This window comes from Tachysurus vachellii, chromosome 3 (assembly GCF_030014155.1).
Source record: "Tachysurus vachellii isolate PV-2020 chromosome 3, HZAU_Pvac_v1, whole genome shotgun sequence".
In the NCBI taxonomy this organism is placed as follows: domain Eukaryota; kingdom Metazoa; phylum Chordata; class Actinopteri; order Siluriformes; family Bagridae; genus Tachysurus; species Tachysurus vachellii.
The window spans coordinates 33,279,795-33,297,224 of NC_083462.1; the positions used below are offsets into that span (position 1 = coordinate 33,279,795).

A 17,430-nucleotide genomic window follows, 5' to 3' on the forward strand; every position below is an offset into this window, starting at 1 on the left:
CACTTTGAGGTGAGTCTTTATTTATTTGTAATAAAGTTTATATAAAATGATGCAAACACTATAGAGTAAATGATGATTAACCTAAAGTTTACATGACACTGTCTTTGGGTTTCCATGCTGTGTGCTGTGTGATGCATCTTTATATGGTTTAATATTAAAATATACAGTTTTGTACTAAGCAGCATGGAGTCGTTTGCATATGTGAGGAGTGCAGGGAATCATTTTATACATATCATTTTTACGGGTGTCAAAGATTTCAGGTACGTCTGTATTCCTGTTCATTTTGTACGTATTTGGCATAAAGAGTGATATCCATTATACGATCCACTTATCCATGTCTGTGTGAATGAGGTCACGTTTAACATTCATTCATTCATTCATTCATCTTCTACCCTTATCCGAACTACCTCGGGTCACGGGGAGCCTGTGCCGATCTCAGGCGTCATTGGGCATCAAGGCAGGATACACCCTGGACGGAGTGCCAACCCATCGCAGGGCACACACACACTCTCATTCACTCACACAATCACACACTACGGACAATTTTCCAGAGATGCCAATCAACCTACCATGCATGTCTTTGGACCGGGGGAGGAAACCGGAGTACCCGGAGGAAACCCCCGAGGCACGGGAAGAACATGCAAACTCCACACACACAAGGTGGAGGCGGGAATGTCACGTTTAACAATACTATTAAAAAAATTTGAAAACAGCGAACATAATTAACAATAAAGTTCGTGAATGAATGAAATGCGAAGATGTTTTTCATTGCTTTTCATTAAAAAAAAATAAATAAAAAAAAGTCTAGCCATAATTATGTACAAATTATCAACAGATTCTCTTAAGAGTAATGTGTCAGAACACAAAATGCCCTGTTTTTTTTTATCTGGACCTGTGTTGCTGATTCTCTAGTCTGTTCAATCAACCTAAAAAAAAAAAAAAAAAGATCGGTTCGGTTGTAACAATAAAATAGATGATTAGTACAGTGAAATTTCCAGATGTGAGTAATAAAATATTGTGAGTATACAATATTGTCTGACTTTATAGAATAAAAAAAAACAAGGTTGAGATTTATAGCTATGAGATTCAAGCAAATTCTGTGGTGAGAATATTGTCAAGTTGTGCACTAAAAAAAAACTCATTCATTCATTCATCTTCTTCCACTTATCCGAACTACCTCGGGTCACGGGGAGCCTGTGCCTATCTCAGGCGTCATCGGGCATCAAGGCAGGATACACCCTGGACGGAGTGCCAACCCATCGCAGGGCACACACACACTCTCATTCACTCACACACTCACACACTAGGGACAATTTTCCAGAGATGCCAATCAACCTACCATGCATGTCTTTGGACCGGGGGAGGAAACCGGAGTACCCGGAGGAAACCCCCGAGGCACCGGGAGAACATGCAAACTCCACACACACAAGGCGGAGGTGGGAATCGAACCCCCAACCCTGGAGGTGTGAGGCGAACGTGCTAACCACTAAGACACCGTGCCCACTAATAAAAAAAATACAAGAACAAAAAATAGAATAAAATAAACAGAATTATTAGTTAATCAGACACAGTAGATAATATAATGAGAATTCTATACAATCTGTGTATCGTGAACCTCTACCAACTTTTACGCATGAATGCAGTTGTCCTGTTGTCCTCACCAGATAAAGAGCTATTCTTGGTTTCTGCTGTTTGACAAGGCAAACAGATCAGATGAAGGAACAACGGGAGTGTGTCGCCAGCGGAGCAGTGCTATGATGAGGCAGGAATAAACCAGTGTGTCAGAGAGTTCACCGCTCGGCGTATAAACCCAAAGTAAAAGTCCATGTTGTGGGAGAAATCAGAACAAATGTTTGAATAAGCCCTTCCCAGGAAGCAGTAGATCATGGTACCACCCATGCTGATGACCACCGTTCCCACACACAGGACAAGGAAGAACAAACAGGAGTCTTCACCCGCATCATCTGTCCATTAACAAAATACATAATATGACGTACTCAGATTATCACATCAGTTATAAAATACTACAAGAAATATCATACCGTTGTCCAGTGAGGCATCTGATTCGCTGAAGCGCACTTTGAATTTGGAGGAGTTTCTGTGTGGATACGGACTGACAGGACCGGATTCGTCTCTCTTCTTTAAGATAGAGACGAGACCGTTGGAAGGGAAGGTCTGCGATAAGAACAAAATCAGAGTAAACACTCTACATCCCTAAAGACCAAAACACTTGTTTAACCACCGCTGATCAGGGTCAGGTAGATCAGAAAGTCACTACAAGGTGACTGAATGATCAAATACAATTTTATTACTGAGGAAATGAAAAAGTGTCAACACATGGCATCAATGTGAACAGCGGTGTATTCATCGTCGTAGCCTAGAGTACTTTATTTGCTTGTTTTCCTCAGTGTGAGCACATTAGACAGCTACATACGCATAAGTAAGGCAGTAGACCAGTGGTCTTCACTATTTTTTTCATGTGAGCCACACTGATAGGACAAAGTCAATAGAAGAGCCACTTTCACCGCAAATTATGCCAAGTTATTCAGTCTTAAATAGCTTATCTGCTTAAATACAATGTACAATACTGCAATACAATAATTACTCGAGTTGCGGATGATGCATGCTCCCCATCAGTTACCTCTTTTGTCACTGTCACATTGCTTTGCTCTGTTCATTTTGTGCACAGGATTGTTTGATAAGAAATCGATCCATTTTTTAGTCCGTGTGTGTACAGTAAACACAAGTTGTTAACTAGCATGAAACACAAACTAGCTTCTGGCAGGCCGCCAAAAACTGGCTATTGCGCAGAACGCAGTGAGTCAGTGACATGTCAAATAATATATATAAATATATATTATTATTTGTAATAGAGCACATTCGTTTTTCTATGCTTCCCTGATTGTTTTTAATGTTTAATGTTTAAATGAAAAATACATTTTAACCACATGATCCTATCATCGTATTATTTACTGCCAATGCGAGCCGCATATTAAAGCTTGGCGAGCCGCAGGAGGCTTGCGAGCCGTGCAATGAGTAACACTGCAGTAGAGACTAAACTTATAATTTAACGTTTTAATGTTCAGCCTAAAAAAGTGACTATTTGCTGCTTTTCTCCTCAGGGCCTGTGTGTTATATAAGAAGTCCACACCCAGACTATCAGCAAGTCATTACTTTCCCTCAACATGTTTTCCACAAATTCCTGCAGCTGGCTGGTGACATTATAACATAACATTTTGTTTTTAAAGACTTTCTGGACTGACCACTGGAGCCAGATAATTGTTAGCAGACATATTGAGGCTTGGGTACTGATTATTGAACTGTAGTGCTGTTTACATCCTTAGCAAGACCATTAAAATAGTCCTAACATCTTGGACACCAGCATAGCAATGCATTCAGACTATTTTATAAATAAAATCAATCCACTCATACACTGAATAAATAAAAAAATAAATCTTGATTTATTAGTCACCGGAGGGTAAGTAACTAAAATGTATTTATATGGCGACTTTCAAAAGCTGATGTCAAAGTGTGTCATAGTACACATGAATAGTACAAGGATACGAATTGTTGGAAATATTTAACCAAAAGTCAGTCAAAACAAATATGTGTCTTTAGCTGCTTTTTAAAGATCTTAGCTACAAAGCTACAAAGTCAAAAGCACAGTAGTGTTAATTTCGTCACCTATTTTTAATTTAGTCTTAGTCTTGTGCCAAATGTCCTTGTTAGTTTTAGTCATATTTAGTCATTCACATATCTTTTTTTGTTAGTCAAGTTTTAGTCGACTAAAAGTCTCGTCATTTTAGTCTAGTTTTAGTCAAAAGAAAACTCAAGGTATCTTAGTCAAGTTTTAGTCGACTAAAAGTCTTTTAATTTTAGTCTAGTTTTAGTCAAAAAATTTTAGTCTTTTTTAAAATAACACATTATTACTGAGATTATTACTGATAAACATTTCAGTAAAAAAAGTGTTTCACATATGTTTCACTCAAACTTGACCGAACATCACATTATTTACTTTATTGTTACTGCTTTTAATCGTAATGCAAAGACCGGTCATCGGGACATAAGCTGTCATGTACAATAAAAGAGCCTGCGGAGCGACAGGAAATATAATTTAACACAAAAAGCCTGACTAGACCAGGGGTGGACTTTCGTTTGGACGAATTGTTTCTACACACACACTAAACAGCGCGAAGCCGCGAACTCGTTGTGAATATTTTAAAGGCGTAACAGCTGATGAAAAAGCAGAGACAATTGTAGACCAAAATGAAGAGAGATTTTATCTTAGTTTTTATTTTATACAAAACATTTTCGTCTCGTCTTTTTTCATCAACAATAACACATGTTAATTTAGTCTTAGTCAGCGTTTTTGGACAGTGGCGCAGTCTCGTCATCGTCTCGTCTTAGTCATGAAAAAAAAGGTTGTTGACGAACATATTTCGTCTCGTCTCGTCTGACGAAATTAACACTAAAGCACAGCATCTTTTTGTCTTTGAGCCAAAAGTAAGAAAGGGAAGGGCTTATCAGAGACGCTCAGATTATTAATATTACAGCAGTAACTAGGATCGGTGAAAAAAGGTGACAGGGTCTTTCCTGCCAGCTTTTCCCTTTCCTCTGTGCTTATCCTTTCCTATATAGATTTCTATCTATCTATCTATCTATCTATCTATCTATCTATCTATCTATCTATCTATCTATCTATCTATTCTTCCTCTATTCTAGCTATGGAGCTAACTCTTTAGCTAGAGAAATAGCGTCTTAATCGGGGAAGTGATATTAATTAGCTTTAGCTAACTCGAGCTGTCAGCGAGTTGATATTTTTGTGTAGTTATATATATGGTGTCTTTGAACATGCTCATTAAAAGAGGGCATGGGGTGCTATGATAGAAACAAAAAAAAATCTGCTTATTGTTATCTTATTACTTTCCTTTCCTTCTTGCATTTGCTGACAGTCCTGTTTCAAATGTGAAAACAATTTAATCCAAAAAATAAATAAATAAATAAAATAATAAAAATAAATCAGTTAACTCCAAATGAAACTGAATTTAAAATGAATTGTAGCCGGTGTAAAGAAATCAGTATTGGTGTTACATGAGACATTTTAGACATGGGTATACTTCTGTTCAGGCTTCTGTCTAGAACAGATTCTGTGTGTTGGTTAATGATCTCCACCACACAACACGGAAGAGTCTTCTTACCTCCTCAACTTCGATGAGCTCACTCGGTTCTTCCCCGGATAACTTCCGTCTTCTAGCCACCTCCGTCAAACGTTCAGCCTCCGGATCCTCTATTTTATCCTCATCCTCAGTTTCCTCTTCTGGGTCAATCCAATTCTCTATCCACTCATTCATTTTAGAATGGCTTCCTGTATTCCTCTGCTGAACTGTAATGCTTTCCTTGGTTACCTGATGTTCAGTATCAGATTAACCATATTACATCCCAGGCCTGTTTTTCAACCATTATTGCTTTATTTGTGAGAGCAAGAGGAGCTCTTTAAATCTTACCTTTTCCACCACACTGTGATTAGGTCTGAGGAGAAAGAAACAGTAGGAGTTCAGGCATGTTATGTGTAATAATTATTAAATTTACACCACCGCACTGTAATAAATAACCTTATGTGAAGCACTGAATTTAGATGATGCCATGCAGGGTTGGCAAACCTACAGTAAGAGGCGTACTGCAACACAGTCCAAAATAGCTAGAGCGTTGTACCAAAGAAAAAGCCAAAAAATCATAAATACTTAAATGCATTATTAATAATGTGGTTTCTTGTCTAGACATGAATCGTTTTTGGAGAGGACAGCTGTGTTCACTCTGCTATAAGAACACATTTATATTTAGGCTTTCTCCAAAAATATGTACAAACATTACAGTATCTCGTTGATGTCGCTTAGGGAAACCATATGAGGTTTTTTTTTATTCAGAAAGAATTGCATCCTAGCAGGCATACAGAACAGAGCAAAGCAAATATCATCAGATTCTTTAAAGACTTCCTGCCACACATATTTCATTCCTTTTGTGGTAATGTCTGAAGTTCACCATGGACTCTGTAACATTTATTTGTGGAAATAATGCCTTGGTTACCTTGTTTCAAGCCATTCTAGTGTGGTATAGAAAGCCTGCAGGAAGACTCAGCTCGATTTGTGCCAGTTCTCATGAATATTCAAATGAGCCATGCTGCTTGGCTCCGATTGGCTAACCGCTAGGATATGAGAGCATGACTATTCATTCACCCACACAATAAGTAGCCTAGGCTAGAGGAAATTTGTTTACAATCACCTTGAATTGCGGCAGAACGGCTTCTTCACAAGCCCGTTGACGTTCAGCCATCCTTGCTGTATAGGAAACTCGGAGCTACACGAATTCTGGGGGCGCGGTCTCAAGTGGGAGAGCTCATGAATAGTAATGAGCTCAGTCACTCTGACGTCAGACTGACCAGCTTTTCTAACTGACCTGATTTCTCCCCTTATTTCTTTTAAGTGGCTAGAACTGACCGGGGAGGTAACAGTTCGTTTTCACATTCACGACACAACACAAACACATATGGACCAAACACATATCAAAAAATACAAGTAAAAACCGTTTTGTGTGGAAGGGCACCTTTAAGCTTTTTTAAACAAACTCTCGATCTCAGGTATCTAACAGAAACATGTATCTGTTCTCTAGAACTATGAGGGTTTTTTGGTTGGTTGTTTTTCTTTTTTCTTCTGGATGCTCCCGTTCGACCCACGCCACAGCGAATCATCGATCCAGAAATCAGTCCCTCTATGAGTTTGTTCGTGATTGTTGTGCCAATACGCTTCATTTTTCTGCAGCTTTTTTTTTTCTCTTAAAAATTTGTGATGCAACTTGCAAAATGTTTTGTATACACATATGTAATGACTTTTTTATATATATGATATGACAAAATCCTTGAAGGACTTGGATTGGTTGAGTTTTGCAACCCCCGGTTGCTCGGCAGATTCCGTGCCTGGGACTTGAACCTTTGCTGAGACCTAAGATTGAGACCTGTTATACCTTTGGTGTGTTCTGCAGATGTGATTCAGAGAGTCCATACACTTTGTCTCTATCTCAGTACAGTGGATCTTCACAGGGCATTTTTTTCCGCGAGTGACAGCCTTCCACTCGGATTCTAAATACAACCATGGCAACACACACGCAGACACAACGTCTACAATCAACATCAATATATCCAGCCTTCAAAATACCGATGTTATTATATTATAAACAATGTTCAGCTTAATAATGAGCTCAATAACCAGATTTTTGTTCCTCAAAGCTTAAGTGCAATTTTAAAAGCTATTTAGGCCATCAGTGTTTCACATTTAGTTACTGAATTCATTATTCAGCGAGCAGTATGCTAACTTTAAACATTTTTATATTTACCTCCAACACACTTACCCCAGTCTTTCTGCATGGAGGCCAAGTTGGAAAGCAATCTCTCATGATAAAGCCTCTCCAACTGCAGGAAGTGTACAGCCTGCTGAACTGCCAGAGTCAGCCAGTTAAAGATAACACTAGTACTGATGCTTACAGTATGTAAGCGCCATAGCTGTATATTGTATATTCTTTGCACAACCTTTTAGACAGTGCACAGAGATGCACCATCATTAGGTTTCCCTTGGCGTGAGCACTATGAATATAACACAATCATTGTGGCAAAAAAAAAAAAAAAAAAAGGAACATGAAAGAGGAAGTGGGCTCTTCAAATTACTGTATATTTATGTAGCTTTGTAGAAGCCAACATTCTGTTTTCCTATTTCAGCTTAGACAAAAACTTATAAAATTTAATGCGGCCTAGAGCTTTCGAGCCACATGCACCAAATTCGGATATGTTGTAGACGCTGGTCTGAAGTTTGTTGCTGTTACTTTTCTAAGCGATCCGAGTACCAGTACTTCCATTACCGGGTCTCAAAGTGGCCTTTTTTTCCCATAGACTCCCATTATAAACTTTGGAGGTTTATAACTCGGCAAGCTTTCGAACTATCTACACCAAACTCTGCCAGCTCCTTTAGGGTGATACTCTGTACAAACTTTTATATTGGTGTACCGACTGGCCTTCCGGTTGTGCCGCAGCCACGCTGCCAAAATATGCAAAATCAAAAAACTTTTTACAACATGGACATGTGACATATCAAAACACTCAGAACAATGAGGGGAACTTCCTCAGGAGTATTCAGATGACGTCACATGCTCGTCTCCACTTGCCTCCAAATGTTTTGGCACCCTATCTTTCTGTCCACTTGTCTCCAAAAGTAACACTGACCCTTATGTCCACTCGCCTCCAAAAAGCACCGACCTTTGCAAATACTTGCCTCGTCAAAGCCAACATCAAAGTTTGTCACGACGAACTTTATAAATCTAGTTAATTACTGTAAATATTAAAAAAAAAAAAAAACTCTACATCGCACAGTAACCACCTCTAACTTTGGTATATAATATTTGGAATATATAATATTATTTAATTATTTATTAAACTTCTATGACATAATAAACTAAATAAAATAAATATATAAATAAACTTGAATAATAATAATAAAAAAAAAGGATACAGTCCTCTTCAAGAAAATAAGCTTCTGCTATCTGTAGAAAAAAAGGAAACTATTAGAGGGAAGCCTTCGACTTCCTGTAATAGACGCTCATTATCTGATCTCATGTCATGTTCTCGGCTTGTGTTACAGCACCAGTCTTCTGTTGTGGGTTCTCATTGCAGGATTGTGTAAGAGTTCACAATAATATCCAGTTAATTCAACCTACCTGATGTAACCTGTGAGGTAAGAGCATGTGATCTTTGTGTTCACTCAGAGATGTCAGTGTGGCCAGAAAGGCAGAACTGGACTCTGTAGTACTGTTAACTACAACACAAACAAACCAACATCGTTAACAGCAATTTACATAATAAATGGAATTATCCAAAAGTTTACGTTACTCTTTCTAATTTTGACCAGGCTTTTCTTTTACTTCGTTTTGTTAGTATCCTACCACAGAATCTACTCTTCAGATTGTGCTCCTGTCAAAAAGCAAGCAAACGTCTTAGAACAGAGCAGGACAGGAAATTTATGTCTTAAGAAACTTTGTGTCTTTTAACCATAAAGCATCCTGTCAGCAGCCCCTGTCCTTTATAGATTGGCTCCATGGAACTCTTCAGCCTTTTGGAGGTTGAAGTCATGGGTATTTAAACACCTGACAGAAGTCTGACAGACGCCTGAGAGAAGTCTGTTTGGAGCTTATAAGAAGCTGTTTGAACTTATGTAGCTGCTTAGCAAAGATCTGCAAAGTTGTGGCAATTTAAATCTCAGCCCCAGGCTAATCCGTACGTTTGTTCTGGTCTCCGATTCTGAAATGCAGAGCGAGGCCCTACAATGGGTCAAACAGAAACACAAGAGCGGAACCCATGCATGAGAGCGGTACCCGGCACCTATATGTCTTGAGCAGACTGAAGAAATTCTGCATGTCAAGCAGAAAGCCTTGAGATAATTTTTCACCAGCTCCATCAAAGTCTGATTTGGAAGCTACACAGTTCAGGATCTACAGCATGTGCAGAGAGCTTCACAAATCATCTCTGCATCAGCATTACAAATGCTGGAGAGTTTTCACCACCCACAGAAATGATAAGGAACAACAGTCACCTCATTACATCCTGTCGACACTTCTACCATCAGCTACAGGAATTCAAGAACAACAAGGCTACAAGGAGATGTAGTTTTTACCCCCACGTGTGAATGAATCTTATACAGAGACAGAGTTTGCTCTATGGGTGCACGGTGGCTTAGTGGTTAGCACGTTTGCCTCACACCTCCAGGGTTGGGGGTTCGATTCCCGCCTCCGCCTTGTGTGTGTGGAGTTTGCATGTTCTTCCCGTACCTCGGGGGTTTCCTCCGGGTACTCCGGTTTCCTCCCCCGGTCCAAAGACATACATGGTAGGTTGATTGGCATCTCTGGAAAATTGTCCGTAGTGTGTAATTGCGTGAGTGAATGAGAGTGTGTGTGTGCCCTGCGATGGGTTGGCACTCTATCCAGGGTGTATCCTGCCTTGATGCCCGATGACACCTGAGATAGGCACAGGCTCCCCATGACCCCGAGGTAGTTTGGATAAGCGGTAGAAAATGAATGAATGAACATTAAAGTAAGCTGATCCTAGCCTAACCTTTCAGAGAGAATAAAAGTCTCCATAGCTTGGACTGGAAAGCATAATAAGACCTGTATGTTCTGACATGTTTACCTGATGCACTGCTGTTTAAACAGAACCTTACAGTTGTGTTCTCTGATTTCTCTTCTGCGTTGTTATTTATCTTGTGTTGTTTCTCCTCTGGCTGATCCATAGTTGTATTCAGGATCTTGTGAGAAACTGATAGGTTTGAGCTGATGATGGCTTCTGTACCATTGGGCGAGAGAGTGATCTGGTCATTCCATCCTCTTATGTCCTCTTCTGTTGTAGGGTCTCCCATAACTCTAAAATATCCTGGCAGGTCACCATTCTTTTGTTAACTGTTTAAATCTGTCAAACAGAATTTTCTATTATTAAAAAAAAGCTTATTATCTTTGTAAACACAACTGATTTGTACAAATATATACTTTCTGTGTAAATATACCGTACATTATGGTAGATAGCATCAGTGCATGGCCTTCAGGAACATCATCCTCTTTGAGAGCGTAAAGTTATTATTTACATTTCTGTTCTTATTCACTGTGAAACATTTCAACTAACTAGTAGTCAAGATGATAGATTACTAGAAGGTTCATTTTATAAACCTTAAAATGATTTGAATACGCCGAAGTACGTATATGACTTTTGGAGTTAAAGAGAAGAAATACTTTGCATAACATATTGGGGAAATAATCATGTCGTTAAAAGCAAAACATCTTAAAAGTCTCTTGAATTCTTTTACAGCACACTTTATATGTGTATATAGTATAGTACTGTAATGACTTGCATTTGTTTACAATAAGCTCATATTTTCTGTAAAGTCTGGAGCAGATCTTTATTTTCTCCAAAAGGTTTCACAGGACTGAAAATGAAATGTTTGGCAACAAGTCACTTTTCTCATACTCACACTGATACCAAGTTAATGTAAAGTTTTGTTTTGTTGTTGTTTTTAACTATACTAACTAGTTTTTTTTCTAACTACATCCTAATTCACCATGTACCATAAAACACAATTTATACATATAGCCTTTTCTGGACACGATGTATATTCTGGGCTTCATAATAACACCATAATCTTCATACATTCCGGTTAGAAATTTCTGCTGTGAATCAATTTAACTGTACCGTGTCGAATCTCTATAACGCCTACAGCCTGCAGTGTTGCTCTGTTTATGGCGGTTCATCTCTCACCATGTCACACAGCCTGTACCTGCTCTGCATTTCACTGCAGAGCCTAAACACTTCCTCATCACACCACAGTCTTTCATACAGTAAAGTCTACTTACATTTCTATTGTAAAGTGGACAATGTTAAGTCCTGCAGCTCCAGCCGTAGTCCAGTGGTTTTCTGTATGCGTAGCTTTGCTTGGTTCACACACACACACACACACACACACACTCTCTCTCTCTCTCTCTCTCTCTCTCACACACACACACACTCCCTCCCTCCCTCCCTCTCTCTCACACACACACACAAACACACTCCCTCCCTCCCTCTCTCTCACACACACACACACACACACACAATCGCACTCTCACACACACACACACACACACACACACACACACTCTCTCTCTCTCTCTCTCTCTCTCTCTCACACACACACATACACACACACACTCTCTCTCTCTCTCACACACACATACACACACACACTCTCTCTCTCTCTCTCTCTCTCTCTCTCACACACACACACACACACACACACACACACATATACATACACACAATCGCACTCTCACACACACACACACACTCCCTCTCACACTCTCTCTCTCTCTCTCTCTCTCACACACACGCACACACACACTCCCTCTCTCTCTCTCTCACACACACACACACACACACACACACACACACACACACACACACACACACACACACACACACACACACACTTGAAACAGGCTTGGGGTTTTGGCTTGTACAGCTGTGCAGCTGTTCTTGATGCAGACTCAGGGCGTTTACTATTTGCACCCTTGTTCCTTTGTTTTAGTAAGTTTTTAGTGCCACTTGCTGGCTCACTGACGGAAGTGCATCACACTGGACCTTGTTACGTTTTACATTACGTGCGAAATGTCTCAGCTGGTTTGTAATCATTATATAATGAATGTTTAATATTATCTGGCTCGTTAATTTAGCCAGGTTCTGTTAGGATTTCAGTAGCTACGTATATGTGACAAAAATGAAGGCTTGTTGTTTACTGTTGTTGTTTACTGTTGTTTTTCTTCCTCTTCAGTAGCTTGCTAGGTTTGTTGGCTAACAAGCTACATATATGTGACAAATAAAGGCTTGTTGTTGTTTACTGTTGTTGTTCTTCAGTAGCTTGCTAGGTTTGTTGGCTAACAAGCTACATATATGTGACAAATAAAGGCTTGTTGTTGTTTACTGTTTGCTGTTGTTCTTCAGTAGCTTGCTAGGTTTGTTGGCTAACAAACTACATATATGTGACAAATAAAGGCTTGTTGTTGTTTACTGTTGTTTGCTGTTGTTCTTCAGTAGCTTGCTAGGTTTGTTGGCTAACAAGCTACATATATGTGACAAATAAAGGCTTGTTGTTGTTTACTGTGGTTGTTTGCTGTTGTTCTTCAGTAGCTTGCTAGGTTTGTTGGCTAACAAGCTACATATATGTGACAATTAAAGGCTTGTTGTTGTTTACTGTTGTTGTTTGCTGTTGTTCTTCAGTAGCTTGCTAGGTTTGTTGGCTAACAAGCTACATATATGTGACAAATAAAGGCTTGTTGTTGTTTACTGTTGTTGTTTGCTGTTGTTCTTCTTCAGTAGCTTGCTAGATTTGTTGGCTAAAAGCCGTCTCATGTTAATTCCTATATGTGTCTAGCTATATAGTTTGCTGTCTAGCAAATTTGTCTCTTACACAAAATCCTGAGCATGATTACTGCATAAAAAGCGTGCATACATAATACTATAGATAATAATATTTTAACATGTCCTAATGTATGAGTAGAGTTTTTTTTTCAGTGTGTGTTTCCTCAGTATATGACTTTTTTTACTCTTGTGCCTCAGGGTGCAAATGGTGCCTCATTTCTGGATCAAAACAAATGAACAAAACAAATAAAACTGTAGGTGCCTGATCATTTGGCCCTCTTCTACTGCCTCAGTTCCTTTGACAAAGACAAAAGTTAATTATTTAACACATACAGTCTTTTAAATGTCATACAGTCTGCATTGTTAATGCATTATTCATTATAAAATGCACAATAATCGTCCATTCATCCGTGCGTCCATCAGAGATCCCCGAGAGAATGTGATATTTCAGGAATAAGCAAGGTGAAGCTTTGTAGGATTTAAAGTGAATTATTCTAAACTGCTGATGAACTTAATAGATTTTGATCCAAAAAGGAGTCAAGGTCTGAAAGGATTTTATTCTTAAATAGCTTCTGTTTAATTTGTTCGTTAAATTTTATTACATGGTTAACTATCTATAGTTAAAGCCGTAACCTCTTCTGAGCACTCGGTACAGATTTGTGCACCATGTTGGACGACAGGTTTGTGAGTGGGTGTAGATAAGCTTCCCGTTGTTCATCGTTATGTCCTTTAAACAATACAAATATCCAGTTTTGTGATGTAAAATGTTCTTACCTTTTTTTTTTACTTCTTCAGGATTGTGCACAAGCACTGATTATGTAATTTTGTCTATTCTAAAATTCTGAATCAACCCCTATGGGATTTCACAATTTTGTGATTAATGCAAAATCAAGCAAACAACATGATACAGAGCCTCTTTCTCTAATCTCTACCTCTTTGGCTGCTCATCCTTTGTCTTCCCAGAACTATTCCAGATTTTTTTAAAATGTTTTATGAACCTGACTGTGACCTTTTTTTGCCTCATTCGTGCAAGTCAGGATATATATAGAGTATAATCAAGGGTAATACATCATTTTAAATGACTGATGCTTTATTTTTTGGTAGATAAGAAAAAGGAAGCAAAACAGTGTGATAGCGGATAGCACGTGTACTGTACTGTGTATTCGTATCTTAGAGGGTAGATAAATCTGTCATCATTTCAAATGTAGGAACTGGAGCAGAAAGAAACAAAACACTGCCCCGGAAAAAATGTAGTTTATGACTACATCAAGCTGCTTTTTCTGTTTTATCTAATATGAAACGTATTCCTTCTGACAGGAAGGAAGGAGTTTAAACCAGGAGACACCCAGGATCTAGCACTGGACCTCTCTCTCCATCCCCACTGCTCTATGCAAATCCCCCCCCCCCTTTTTTTTTGCAATGACACTTTAACTCTGGACATACACTATTTACACACCACACTTCACCTGGACATTCTATGGACACTTTAAACTCTGGACTTGCACAGCACAGTGCCACTTTATACACTATTTACACAATGCACATTTATATATTTATGCATATGTATATACATTATTTCTTCATCTGTATTTTCATATTTTTATATAGTTTTCTTATATAGTTTTCTTATATAGTTTATACTTTTTATTATTTTATTCTTATTTTATTTCTTGCTTTTTTTTTTTATACTTTTTATATATTTTTTTATTCTTATACCGGACAGTTAAATGCATAAAGCATTTCACTGCATGTCGTACCCTGTACGTATGTGTATGTGACAAATTTGATTTGATTTGATTTGATTTGATTTGAGGATATCAGGCTGCTTAGGTGAGTCACTTTGCAGTGCATTACAGATTAAGGGTTACCTAGTAATATATTTCTCACAGTATTTGCTGACATTCCAGTTTATTTGAAAATGAACATTTTCACAGCAAGATTTGTTCAAGAATTGAACACTATACAAATTTCTTATAAAAGTGTTAAAGAAATGAATGAACGTGAAGCATGACAACTAATGACACGTACTGTACGTAGTAAGCAAAATGTTTAATGACAGTAAAAAAGTATCCTATATATTGTATCTGGTTATTTGTTATTAATGAGAAATTAATAAATCATGATCAGTGCAAATAAATATGTACAAACTAATATGAGCAGTTGGGCAACATTTTTATTCCCATACAAAAACCTTACTAAAATGATATTTATTTTTTTTAAATATGTGATAAATTCTAATGCATTTGATATGTTGTTTGCATGGTTGGGGAAGCAAATTAGGAGCAATGGCATTTGTAAACTGGTTTTATTGGCAAGCTTGATTTAGCACCTCCATCTGCCAAGGTCATTTGTATCTCTGCTGTCCAATATGTTGCCTTGACCTGTATCCAAGCATTAGCTGTCTCCAAAGTGGTCATTTGTTTCTGAAGTCTGACATGACCAGCAGCAGTGTAATAGCTACACATATTAGCGGGACTTTAAAGCACAGGTTCCCATATTTTATTTTTTTTAGGTTTGGGTCATAAGATCCCAAATGGAAATGGTATTACACTGGGTTTGGGGTGGGTGGATGTAATCACCTTAGATTTTCAGTTGTCATTCACTATAGACTTATATAACCTGTTTATAGGTTTCTGATTAGCATTACGTGTATATCCGCTCTAACAAACAGGAGTAAATGATACTTTTTTTTTTATCATTTTTTTTTACGTTGACTAGTTTTACTGTTTAGTTAGATTTGAGTTTTGCTTAAAATTAGATATGAGTTCTTATGTGTTAAAACCTGATATGCCCTCTTTTCCAATTTCCATCCGTTCCATTTAGTTTTTTTAGGCATAGCTAATGCTTCTTGCTGTTTAAATGTCTAAAACGCTATCGCTACTGTAAACATAAAGCTAGTTATGACTTATGTTAAAATGAAGTGTACTGTAGAAGCTGCTTTTACATTTGCAATATATATTTATGCATTATACATGTTTATTCATTATGTAGTTTTAGTTCATTTTTCATAATGTTTAGTTAGATGTGGCTCGGTGGCTTAGTGGTTAGCACGTTCGCCTCACACCTCCAGGGTTGGGGGTTCGATTCCCGCCTCCACCTTGTGTGTGTGGAGTTTGCATGTTCTCCCCGTGCCTCGGGGGTTTCCTCCGGGTACTCCGGTTTCCTCCCCCGGTCCAAAGACATGCATGGTAGGTTGATTGGCATCTCTGGAAAATTGTCCGTAGTGTGTGAGTGAATGAGAGTGTGTGTGTGCCCTGCGATGGGTTGGCACTCTGCCCAGGGTGTATCCTGCCTTGATGCCTGATGACGCCTGAGATAGGCACAGGCTCCCCGTGACCTGAGATAGTTCGGATAAGCGGTAGAAAATGAGAGAGAGAGTGAGTAGTCAGATGTGGGTTTTTTAGTATTAGATTCGGTTAGCATGTGTGTTGCCCAGTAGTTTTACACTAAAATTAGAACCTGAATTTAAAATTTCCATCTGTTCTGTTTGCTTTTCATTGATTTCAAGCCATTTATATATATATATACTTCGAATTAGGTGTAGTAACTGCTCTTACATTTGGAATACATAACAGTTCTTCCAATAATGTCATTGTCATTCTTCTAATAGTCAGTCAAATGGTAAGTTAAAAACTAAAAGGTTTAGTTTATTATTTATAATGTTTAGTTAGATATGGGATGAAGTAACCTTACCATAGGCTACATTGCTAGACTGTGATGAGGTGGGATTCCATCCCTCTGGTGCTTGTGATGCTATTTTGCTTTTCATTGTATTTACAGTGCTCAGTATCTTTGCACTTGTAAATAGAAACCTAGTTATAGCTTTCTGATTAGGTGTTGACTAGTTTTACTGTTTTGGGAACCCCTGCCTTAGTAGCATATACAGTAGTTTTCTAATATGTATTTCAGTTCTCTTTTACCCTTCCCTACTGCTAGTGGTGGTTAGAAACAGCTAGTTGCCACCTTTTGCATATGCACATATGCTGAGAATCACATACTTACGATACAGCGCTTGTAATTAATACAGCCTTCATATAGCCATCTTTCTCTTTCATTCTTCTTCTCGGCCCGGAACACACCAGACAACGTACACAATATGGGATTATCTGCTTAGCATCTCATGACTAAAGTCTGAGTTCAATCTGTAAATTGCCTTGATATAAAAGTAAGCATTCTCTCATGGATGTAGTGTCCGCCCATTGGTGAGAAATGTTTCTCCAAGTATTTCTTGCTAGTTGATGTGATGCCACAGGGAATAGGTAGATCTGAATCACTGTGTGAAGACTGTGACTGACCAGTCCAGGAAACACTCCTAAACACACCCAAGTGCCTGTAGCACACAGGTTCTTTATGCCATTAAGTTTTGCCAACTGTTTTACAAATGATGTTTACCTCATTGTCTAGACCCAGCACAACTTCCAAGAATTTGGCCTTCCTTCAGAGACTACAAGTCCCTG

The 17,430-nt window shown here is 38.4% G+C and overlaps 1 protein-coding gene and 1 long non-coding RNA gene across 2 annotated transcripts; one reads left to right on the top strand and one right to left on the bottom strand.

The window, feature by feature from the left end:
- cnstb (consortin, connexin sorting protein b) lies at positions 1–11,561 on the bottom strand. The gene is made up of 10 exons (XM_060866867.1): positions 11,434–11,561; positions 10,223–10,498; positions 8,758–8,855; positions 8,553–8,583; positions 7,402–7,488; positions 7,018–7,132; positions 5,505–5,529; positions 5,199–5,405; positions 2,043–2,175; positions 1–1,964 (listed from the first exon to the last, which is right to left on the bottom strand). The coding sequence occupies exons 2-10, from the start codon at positions 10,446–10,448 to the stop codon at positions 1,753–1,755; spliced, it is 1,134 nt and encodes a 377-aa protein (XP_060722850.1). The 5' UTR covers positions 10,449–10,498; positions 11,434–11,561; the 3' UTR covers positions 1–1,752.
- Positions 11,562–12,050: 489 nt separating this feature from the next.
- Positions 12,051–15,049, top strand: LOC132842381 (uncharacterized). The gene is made up of 2 exons (XR_009648024.1): positions 12,051–13,435; positions 14,291–15,049. It is a non-coding gene; the product is annotated as an uncharacterized LOC132842381 (long non-coding RNA).
- The last annotated feature ends 2,381 nt before the right edge of the window (positions 15,050–17,430 follow it).